This window comes from Colias philodice, chromosome 5 (assembly GCF_061535455.1).
Source record: "Colias philodice isolate Cphi_HAF_F1 chromosome 5, ilColPhil1 Martin Lab GWU primary, whole genome shotgun sequence".
Taxonomy (NCBI): domain Eukaryota; kingdom Metazoa; phylum Arthropoda; class Insecta; order Lepidoptera; family Pieridae; genus Colias; species Colias philodice.
The window spans coordinates 7799300-7811561 of record NC_143090.1 but is presented as its reverse complement, the minus strand read 5'-3'; the positions used below and the strand labels follow the sequence as shown (position 1 = coordinate 7811561).

The 12262-nt window shown below is 30.6% G+C and overlaps 1 protein-coding gene across 1 annotated transcript in view; it reads right to left on the bottom strand.

Moving 5' to 3' along the window:
- Positions 1–7626, bottom strand: part of LOC149488531 (suppressor of lurcher protein 1-like) — a gene marked incomplete at its 5' end in the record, with an annotated part of 132468 nt that extends 124842 nt beyond the window's left edge. The window contains 2 exons of the mRNA XM_089695315.1: positions 2793–2970; positions 7554–7626. Coding sequence (XP_089551441.1) covers positions 2793–2970; positions 7554–7626 — 251 coding nt within the window. The remainder of the gene's footprint in view (positions 1–2792; positions 2971–7553) is intronic.
- Positions 7627–12262: the final 4636 nt, after the last annotated feature.

Genomic DNA, 12262 nt, shown 5'->3' with positions numbered 1-12262 from the left:
ATAAATAAATATCAGACGGTTCAGTTCGCATAATATGTAAAATAGGTATTTATTATGTCATGTAACAAGCATGTAACCGTATGCGGTGTCACGATCTCAATCTGAATCGAGATCAAACATTTCTGACCTAATTTATTGAATGAAGATTATATTCAAAGGCATGAATGGTAAAACGTTATAAGGTCATAGAACCTAATAGCACTTGACTGGTTTAATGTTAATTGAATTAACCCTTTTGTTGAAATATTATGACGACGGTTTATGAGAGCCGAGTGCCTTTTCCTTGAGATTCTGCAGATCATTTTTGGGTGAGCGCGTGCTTTTTGGAGTAGAGAATAAATTACGTAATTTCCTTATCAATGCCATTTGTTTTTGAGATGAAGACAGATGCAGTATCTTGTATCCGATTGTAATTTGCTAGAATTATTGTGTTTATTTTATAACTGGGTGTATGTGTGCTATAGCCGCTATAGGGTAGATCTTCATAATCGACTCTAGTATATTTTGAATTATTATCCGTTCACTTCTGATTTCTTTCGAATCTTTCGAAAGCGATCTTGTATTACAAATTAACATTGTTTTAGTATAAACAGAGATGGTAGACTAATACAAATATATAATAAAATACGTAACATAACATTTTATATAACGAAATTTGTTGAAGAGCCTGTCTTGGATTGTGTTAAAAGGTCGCTGGATCGTAATGTGGACATTATTTCTAAGAAACCTTCAGTACTCGCAGAAATGGTTTTTGTGGCAATGTATATGTAGCTTTGAAAAACCAGAATAAACCTTACTTACGAAAAGCAAATTGCTAAAGAAAGTGATTTTTATTAAAGAACTAATTGTAAATATCAAACAAATAGTAATTTGCATATTATATTTTTAAATTGTACGATTTTTTTATGGAAAATTTATTATCTATATAATCGATTACTATAAAATCGTAAATTCGATCTAGGTATCTAATATTAAAATAATTTGAAACCTGTACATAACATTTTATAACAAATACAACAATGGATATGAGATTTATGAATATAGGCGATTTATAAATATTAATATTATGTTAACCTATACATTTTCACATTTATCGCACAAATCATCAACCACAATACTCGTATTACAAATTATTATTTCCGAGAGAGTCCAATGTAATTTAGAGTTCAGTTACATTACGATTAAATTACGGATTTAATATTACTTAGTAATATAATAATTTCAGTTGTATTTTTTTAATAAGCATATGATAAAAAAATAAGATTGTCTATTGTTACAAATCAGTGTATTAAATAAAATAAAAACACATTTTAAATCAGTAAGAAGGTTTATTTCTAAATGTATTATCAAGCCCACTCACGGAAAACCAAACACAAGTCTGATGTCTGTCTGATTTCATAAATAAAGAACATTAAATATTATCAGAATATCTTTATAAATCGGCTGCAAAGCTGTTTAATAAAATACAATCACACTCAAACAGAATATACGATCTCCAAATTAATTCACTCGATTTCATTGGCAAATGAGCGGAAAATGGAAAGGAAAAACTCGTTGACCTAAAAGTCAAAGATTTCACCGTAAAGGAATAATTAAGAAGTAGGCGAAATGGCAGGGTTTGTCCAAGAACCTTAATTTTCTTAGGGATAAGTATTTTGATGAGAATATGAAATCTTTAAATGAAATTTTATTAATTCCCAACGCATTTGTAAGCTTTAATAATTTTAACTCAAAGTAAAAAAATATTATGACATCAGAAGATTACTATTACTCTCTTTAACCTATGCTTTAATAAAAACAGGACACATATCCAGGACGTTAGAATAAAGTGTATAATTAAAAAAATGCTAACATACTTCTCGAGTTCAAAGACCGTACATATGTATAAACAATAAAACAATAGACCTAACAGTCACAGCTATTCTTTATTACTGTATATTATTCTGTCTTCTAAGATCTTATGTTATACATGCTTCTATAACGTTAAACAAGAATTTTATGAACAAGGAAGTCAAAGCGAATCAAAAGAAATACTCCGTTAACTCTCAAATTTCCAGCTTTACACCATAATCTAATTATATTTCGCAAACAAGTTATTCAGAACTTCTCCATACATTCCAATTAAAGTTCAAAAGAAAGTTAGGAAATTAATTAATATCACATCGTCACGTAAGTTATAAGTAGCGGCCCAGAAGTGGCCAACTTCTGTAATCTCGGTGTCGAAGTTTGGCGGATGTCATGCCGCCGATTAGCTTTTTGCCATCTATATAGAAGATAAATTACGCTAGAAAGTAGGCTGCTTTTACTAACTTTTGCGGTGTGGCCAAATGAGCAAGCGATACTTTATAGTTATCAATGCAAGCCATATAAATCTGGAGTGGTACTTAATTTGAAAGGAATCATTGCGATAATCAGCGAAGCAGGATAACGAGTTCAAAGACCGGTTTATAAAGAGGTCCTCGCTACTCGTAAATTAAATCAGGATTACTTCTACTCGAGTAATTGATAAGAGAATTTAAATTGAAGATTTAATAAAACTACACTTCACTTGACATGCTGTAGTTATTAATAAAATAGATATTTCAATATTCTTGAGGCACCTCAGATGTGAATGAATTACACTCATAATTTACACTTTTTAAGGCGCATTTACACTATCTCTAATTTATAGACAGATAATTTAAAAAGACCATGCCCTACGTAGTTATAAAGCTGGCTATTAATCTCCTTTCAATATCAACACAATTATATCGATACAATATAATACATAATATTAGAAAATAGAAACTTACTCAAGATGTTCCTTATAGACGTCGAATTCAGAGAATACAAGCTCAACGATCTGATGCGGCTGGGCAAGGAAGGTATACAGCAAGCAGAGCTTATGCGGGTACGGGCTAGGGTAGTCCGGGCTGCTGAATGTACCACGCTCCTTGCCTTGTGGTGACGTGAAGCGGATACACGAACAACCTATGAAAAGAAACAACATTTATATGCAGTATGAAATAAACGATAGAATTGAATTGAGCTGAATCAGCTTAGGAGCAATCTTGTTCAGTTGGTGGTCCTAAGTAAAGATACTCTTCGACCTTTGTTATAGTAAAGTTATTGTAATAATAATTGTTTGAGTGGGAGCAGTCCTCTCACTAAAACAGTTATTATTAATCGTATGTATTTTGTAAGTGTATTTATTATGTTCAATTTATTAAACAACATGAAAGTTCACAATTGAAACTTCCTTATTATTTCACTAACGCTACTTATATTATAAAAGTCTCAAGTTTAACGCTAACATTAATAAGTTTCAAAGGAAATCTAATCAATCTCAATTGCGTGTCGCTTGACGGAGCTAAAAGTTTAGAAATCAGCTCACGATATTGAAAGCGAGCTAAGCGAATTTTGTACTGCACCGTATACTTCAATCCGAAACTTTATCTTGGAGTTCCCTTACACTAGAAATACCAGCTCAAGAAATTTACTAAACATATTACATATTGTGTAGTATGGCGTTGAACGCTTTGTCTAGTGAATGCTTTGGGTTTCTTGGTCCACGATGAAATAAGACATTGTTTTTGTACAAAGATAATCATGATTGTTGTGTACATTTAATGTATAACAGGTAAGAAATGGCTTGACCACAAAATCAGTATTTAATTCAATTTGCCTTCAATAAGAAACATAGGTTTAAAATTTTTCTAGCTGTTTCTTTGATCCTATAATACTTGCGAGATTTGATCTTCTACTTTTCATCAGATCGCGATTTATCTTTTTATTAAGAGAGATAAAGAAAGATTTAAATCGCAAACAATTATAGCTACAGATTTCAGATTACTTTATAACTCTTGCTAATTTTCAAGACATAATTACTAACTTTCTTATACTATGCAACTTAATACACTAAATAATATGATTTAAATATATAAACGTTGAATCTTTAATTAACAACATTGTACTTAAATCCAAGATTAAAACATACTGTACGGAAATTAAGGTCTTAATCCATGTTATCGGGATCAAGTTTATATATAAATTAAGAAGTGTCAAAAGTTACGTGTAAACCGGGGTTCTCCCTAGGTACTAAATTTTACTCATCCGCTCTATGTCTCCTTTGGTATTATATATTTTATTAAATACTGCATAGATACGTACTTTTTCTATGAAATTCTTTATTCTTTGTTCCCTTGAATTGACACCAGTAAATAATTGCATGTGATATTATAGAGTACTAGAGCTTTCCGCCCGCGGCTTTGCTCGCGTTTTCAAAGAAAAACCCGCATTGTTAGCGTTCCCGTGAAATTTCCAGGATAAAACCTTTCCTATGCGTTAATCCCAGTGATCCTCTATATATTGTGTGCTAAATTTCATTGTAATCGGTTAAGAAGTATTTTCGTGAAAGAGTTACAAATATACTCACCTACACATACACATACTTACATCCATTCTCAAAAATTTTCGCATTTATAATATTAGTAGGATTGGATTTAACTTCATAATAGAAACGTTAAAATTGACTGTGCTTTTTATATTACCTATATGATATGCACCTACTCTACAATTATCTAAAATTATATCTAACTTTGAAATATAAACTAACAATATAAATATTCATTCATTCATTCCAATATTTTAATAACAGTAAAATTATATTTTGTTTCAATCGTAAAACGAATCGTTACAACCAAACAACTAGCAAAATTCCCTTTAAGAGAAATAGTTGTATCAAAATGCATTTAATCAGAGATACCGAAAATCCTCGTATACTCGCAAAACTAAACTCGAAATTGAAAACAGTACAACCGTTAAGTATAACTAGTTGGTCTGGGATCAAACCCACACAATTTCCGGAGTCAGTCGGTCGAACGCAACAATAAATAACCTCAGCATCGACTAACTTTATCCATGCACTTACATATAACTGATATTTGAAAGGTATGCGAAGCGTGGTATGTTGGACTATGGATTAGAGGTCCGAAGATACACGGAGCGGCACAAAATTCTACGCCTTTGTATTAGTAACAAATTCATACTACCACTGTAGTATATACATCATATTATAATAACTGTCATAATATGAATAAACAATAACAATTAATTATTAGTGACATGTTCTGGCTTCGGACATGCAATAATTTAGAGACATTGTATTTTCACCGAAAATTGTATTTACATTTATCATAAACTAGCTGTGCCCCGCGGTTCCACCCGCATTGCTCCGCTTCTCTTGGTTTAAGGGTGATGATATATAACCTATAACATCCTCGATAAATGGGCTATTTAACACTGAAAGAATTTTTCAATTCGGACCAGTAGTTCCTGAGATTAGCGCGTTCAAACAAACAAACAAACTCTTCAGCTTTATAATATTAGTGTAGATAAATATTTACCTCAGATTAAAATTCTTTGCTTTTACTATTTCTAGAAAGAAAGAAAAGAAAAGCTGCTAGAAATTGTTTTCACACCAGAATAAATATCTCAATAATTGTAAAACGCCAATCCAGTAGACGATTTACTGCAACTAGAGCAGGCTTAACTTATTAAGAAATGTCAAGTCTCTCAGTAGAATCAAAGAATAGAATTTTAATAAAAGGACTGACACGAAACGGAAAGCCGGGATTATAAGCGACTGTAGACTAGGAAAAAGCATTACACAGCCGACATTCATATTTTATTTGTAGCGAGGCACTCTCTGTTATTAGAAACTTTTGGATTTATGTCGAGTGTGTGTTTAAAATGATATTTATGATTTTAAACTTGACGAAGCACTTGAGAGAGAGATTGTCCAAGATGGGATTGCTGGTTGCATCGCAGCTTACTTTAAGCTTCAATAATTTGGAATAGAGAGGAATAGTTCAATAAAAGACAAGTACTTTGATAGACAAGTATTTTTCAAAAACGTGCCGGTAATATGAAGAGTAAAGGTATATAGGTAACCCTTATATTATGAGCTCGTTTCATCTTTTTTCAAAGACATATTTTAAGGAATTCCTAGAATTTTAATAAAAAGGGTCAGTATATCTTGATGTAAAATAATCTGTGGAAACATCATTCAGCGATTTTCTTTTAAATATTTATACTAACATCAATCTGAGTATTTGTGAATGAATTTTTAAGTGCCGTTAAGATAATCTGTGACGTCTGTAATGTTTTTATGCCCATATTATTTCTTCATCACATTTATATGAAAGGCACATCACACAGTATTTTTTCACAGATTGTTCGTAAAACTAGTATATTGGATTACAGTAATCCTCCCAAATTCCCTCACAAAGCCGAACACAAATGTGAACCGGCCTCCTAAAACCACAGTAGCGCTCTCTTATACCGCTCAATAAATTTTTATTATAACGAGTAGAAATGCCCATTCTCTCTATTAGTTATATCCATAATAGGTTAATATCGACACTTCCCTAACTTAAGCGCCCTCGATGAAGCTTAATATTCTCAAATCCAGCACCAATGAATATTCACGTGCATTTGATTATGTCTAATACAGTTCAGAATTATCCGGGATTTGAAGGATTCTTGGGCGCTGTAAGTAGCTCCGAAAACTATATTAATCATGGCATTGATTATAATTTATAACCTAGTTATTGGTTTACTGGTAAATTGGTTATAGTATTAGTATGCAATATGCATTCATACAAGTACTTAAGATGATTCGAACACAATATCAATGTAATGCAGTCGTAAATGTGGTTAGATTATGGAATTACATGTTTATATAATAGAGCTTTGTTTAAAGAACAGTGTTGCTTATAAAAAATACGACATGTATAATAAAATATTTCATTAAATGTTATATTCATATAAATAATGTATTACGAACCACATTTCAATATTACATCCGTGAAAGATTAAGTAGTGAAGTAAGATTTAATAAATCAGAAATATGAAGTGAAGAGGCTTTTAGTTTAATACGTTAACACGACTTAATACGTTATCACTTATCACGACTCCGTAGCACTTACGTGTTATTAACAGGTTATTATGTGGTATTACTGAGTCATTCGGATATTACATTTTAGTAAATTACTTAAATGAATATGCCTTAAGAGTGGATTAAATGCTGTAGGGCTTTTAGTACTTATTTTATGTATATTCATAGGTTAGGTTCGTATGTTATTATCGACAAGTATTTTGTGTCAGTGTTTCGGGTCATTTGTAACAGGATAGCGGTTCTACAGGGGTCATAGTACGCAATGACAAAAAGAAAAATGATGGTCAGAACGCTAATACCGGATACCTTAAGATACTGTAATATTTTATATTAGATAATCTTAACATAAAATATTATTATATAGAAATATATATAGAAAAAAATATATAGAAATTTAGTATGTGTGTGACGCGCTTTAGTCCTGAGTATCATTCAGTGATGAAACAAACTGAAAAAAAATTCGATGCTATTTGATAATAACCGTAGCTTGTGCAATACGCACATGCTACGATTATTATTTATTAGTACTATTTAGTAAGTAAAACATGAAAATTCTTTTTTCAATGGCAATTATCGAATTTTATGCTTATTAAAATAACTTGGTCATTTAACTTACTTGGATTCACAGCATGCCCCTCGTCCACTACATGAATAGACAGCAATGCAATCAGTGTTGCTGAGAACTGAAACAACAAAAGAATAAATTATTAAAACGTAATAAATAATAATATTATTTTGCTTTCTTTAATTTCGTTTTAAATTCAAGGAAATTTAGCTAATACACGCTACCAGCTTCAAAGGAAAACAAATAAATCGTTCCTACTGTATTTTTTGCAAGGCCTCTTATTTAACTTGTTATTTATTAAATTTTTGTTATAAATACAAAATTTGCTATCTAAAATTATTATTCACCTACCTATTTATCCAAAATATTACTTAATTATTTTACGATTAATTGTTAACAATAATTCAACTCTAACTAAGAAAACAGCTGTTGATTACGACTTTACTAGGTGGCGAAATTACAAAATCTTATTATACTAAAGTCTAAACAAATAACCGTTCCGCTCGGACAAATGCGAGTTATAAATAATATGGAAATGGGTGTTGAATTTTATTTAGTATTATAAATGATTGCTATAAATATTTAAGAAAAATCGTGCTTTCATAAAGAGCCGGTGAAAATATTACGGCGCGCCGACTACAATACAAGAAGTGAATTATGTTAAAATTCCTCTTTGCTTTGGCTTTAATGAAGTTCGCGACCGCTAAATGTACTTAGTGATATTTAGTTATTATAGCTTTAAGTAAATTATGAACACATTTCGTGGTAAGGTTTATGATTATATACAATATATTCTGGAATATTTGTGAAAGGAGTAGATGTTTTGGTTTTTGGGTCGGGGATGTAAACATTTTCTGGTGTATGTTGATAGGCATGTGTATGCCTATCAAGAAAAAGATAGATATTCGGGTTAATGATAATGATTTAAAAAGAACAATACGAATCGGCATTCTTCATTACAAGATACAATCAGATAGACTACAGAGATGTAAATCTCTCAATACCATACTATGTTTTATTATTATAATAATAGCACAATTAAGTAATAATTCTTAACGACTACAATATAATAACACCACCTATAATATTATCTGCTATAAAAGTAAGCTATATTATTCAATAATGATTGAATAGTTTCGATCAGTTGCATTCATTCATAAATAATGCATGTTTTAATTTTTTTATTTCAATATTTTATATGGCAATTATTCGAAACTACAATTCTCAAAGTGACAAAGGACTATAATATAATATCTAGTGATGAGTCGAAAACATAGCATTCCACACGAGCGCATTGTAGAGGCGTATTGGGGCATGTTCGTGGTAAATTGCTTGAATATTATACATACTTGTGATTTTTAATATTACAATAGTTAAATTGTTACAAGAGAAATATAAAAAAGAGCCTTTACTTAATATAAGTAGCCTTACATTAGTAATAAATTATTTCAAAATACAAGGTCATGTATGAATAGAATGTAGCGGTCGGTTTTATAAATTTTTAGACTTAATTCGCTAAAGGAGATTGAATGAATTTCGATAGCATGGTAGGTAGGGAAAAAGGGCTTCTTTCATACGAATAAAAAGAGCCAAGAATTTGAAATAATTTTGTAAAAATTGTAAATTGTATTGGGAACTTAAGGTGTGTGCCACTCTAAGTTCCTACACACATATCTCGTGTATATTTTCCTTCAAAAGACGAAAGACGAAAAGTCAAAAGACTGGACATTTAAATTTTAAACCAAAGGAAACATAGAATATATGTTATTTTGGGGTCTCTATCACTAAATTCATATAAAACTATAACATGAATGACGAAAATTTAACATAATTGCCAATAAAAGTTATACTAAAACATACTTATTCAACGTAAGTAGCAGGCATTGACCTAGTTAACAGCTAGCGTAAACAAAAAACCACTATTAAATAAAACTCCGAACAACGTCATAACTCATAATCTCTTTATACAGAACAAAAACAATTTCGCGATAATCCTGTATTCGATGCGGATAAACTGCAAAAATTGAACGAAAGAAATCCGTGTAACTTTCTACTTTTAGACTGTTTCAACGTTTATTCCAATTTTTGTAATACTGTACTGGAATTCACTGGTCTAAAGAAAAAAAAAATTATTTTCCAGGTGATAAACTATTTGTCTAGATAGAGTCTTTTATGTTTGATTGAAATTGAGCGGTAACTTGTTTTTTTTACGTAACTTTTACAAACATATTAGTATAATATATTTGTTACCAGTTAGAGCCCGCGGCTAACTCTAGTGGTAGATGGATAAAAATAGTCTATATTCGTGCTAAATTAAATTAGGATCCGTTCAGGCATTGTGACTTGATTAAATAATAAATTTCTATCTAAAAAAAATCATATTCATAACATGAGTTCTAATTTCGGAAGAAATATGAGTTATAATATTTCATAATACCATTTTATTTGAGGCATATTTTCCAAATTTGCACACCAAATTTTTACACACACGATATTGAAAGACGTATTAACATGTAAACTAGTGTTAATATTCTAACAATGTTGCCTATTTACGTGCAAATGTAAACTGATTGATTGTTCACTTAATAATATTTAGTTAATGTTTTTAATAAGTAAAAACTTTCATGTTTTAAGTCCAAAAAATTGGAATTAAATAATAATTAGAAATTTATAAGTTCTCTTAACGTTTTCTAAAACAAAGGATTCCCGTTTAATAGAAGCCTTAAAAAGTTTTATCGTTAAATAAATACAGAAACCGCCGTATAAAATACAAGACGTAGACTAATTAAAACAGAGCTTAACAAAAGCAGGAACTTAGTTCTGGATGTGACACACGCTGGACCATTTTTTAGTGCACCGCTATACCAAAACAAAGTTTTAAGCATTTGCGGCTGCAATGTAGTTAAAATTCGACTGCGGGCCGACAAAATAAATTTCTGTTTTATTTTATAGTAAAGTAAATGCCACGGAGTTTGTATTTTTAACACGTCCGTCGCCAGTTTAAGTGACTATCAGGAATAAATTTTCATGAATGGTACGATTTGTTACGTTGTTATGATCTTGGGTTCTTCGCAACTTTCCTTTTTCGGTATGAACGTGTTAGTTTTATATTATCGCATCTACGATTATTGTGCGGATAAAACTACGCTTCTCTATTCGATTCGCCAATGTTATTGTTTGTTACAAGAAGGTGAACAGGAAAACAAGTCTTTTGATATTTGAGATACGGAGAATTAAAAAATAGGTATATGTATGTAATGACCTTCTCGATTTTTTGTGTTAGCTGATATTATTATTTTCAGTTTTGTGATTCTTCAAAAAGTATATGATGCGAAGAATAGATTGCTACATAAAATACCAATAAAGTATGAAGTGGTATACGTAATGACTTCTACTGTATAGATCGTTATGCTGTAAAATTCAATAAGCTATCGGCCATAGTATTAGTATAAACACAAAGTAGAGCTGTCTGAGAATTAATATCCTAGATTTAGCTTGAAAATCTTCATCGATACTAAAAATGCATTTATATTCCCAAATCTCTCACATTTTTATTTATTTACAAGCTGTATCTATCATCTGAGTCTATCGTTACAAACTGCATAAATTATTAAATATAATAATTTGTTTAACTAACACAAACATAACATAACTCATAAAATGATCATTATTTGCCATACGGTATTGACACGCACTATATTATAATTAGACGAAACACATTAGGCTATTAATTAATTATGATGAGTGGTAATTATAGCATAGTTAAATTTAGCATAGTATTCAATGCGTTATTATTTATTGGTAATTAGTTCTAATTATCCAGAATTCAAATATTTGTTTGTGTTTGCATGGTTCATCTAGTCTAGTGTGATCGAATTAAACGTTTTTAATTGCAAATCGATTGTTAATATTTTAGAAACTTTTAGTATTATTTATTATTTTATGCGCCTGCTTTTGATAAATCCATTCACGGAAATCGTAGATATAACATAAAACTGGTCTTTTAATATCTATCCATTGTTACATATAAGGTAACCAGTGATTCTTCTCGACTACATAATAAATTTTATGTTTGGCGTTACCATTCCTATTATAAAATCATAAATGAGTCAACCATTACATATTGAAGGCTTGATTCTACTTATTTATATTCCTTAAATTTCAATAATATTCATTGTTATGGATCATTACACTTTCTACTAAAGTATCAATATACAAAGAGATAACTAACACAAAATAATTTTCACTCGATAACTTCATGTACAATAACTATATTTAGCGTCCCACTTCGCTAAATATGTCGCTATTCGTCTACATTAAATTTCGACGGAACAAAAACATTTTAGCGATCCAGTAAGCGAGCTAAAAATAAAACAAATGCTGTTAAATGGAGCGGAAGAAGTACAAAGTGCAGTAACGAAGGTGGCTATCAGTGAAACGTGTATCTCCGGAGTAAACGAGACGAGTTTAAACGCACTACACTTTTAATCATTTACCTTCTAAGGGACCAGCTGTTTAAATACTTAATTTGAGAGATAAATCGCGTCCTTAAAGCCGAAATAGAGATTAATCGTGACTCAGTTTCGTGTCCGCTTCATTATTTTAATTTAGTATCTCTTTCGATACTGGCTAAATACTACATAGTAAAACAAAGTCGCTTTCTCTGTCTCTTTATCCATATGTTGCTATTTAGGTAGTTAGGCGGTTTAGGTAGTCGAGGAAGGTTTTAGTAGTATATATCATTTATTGGGTTAAGACAA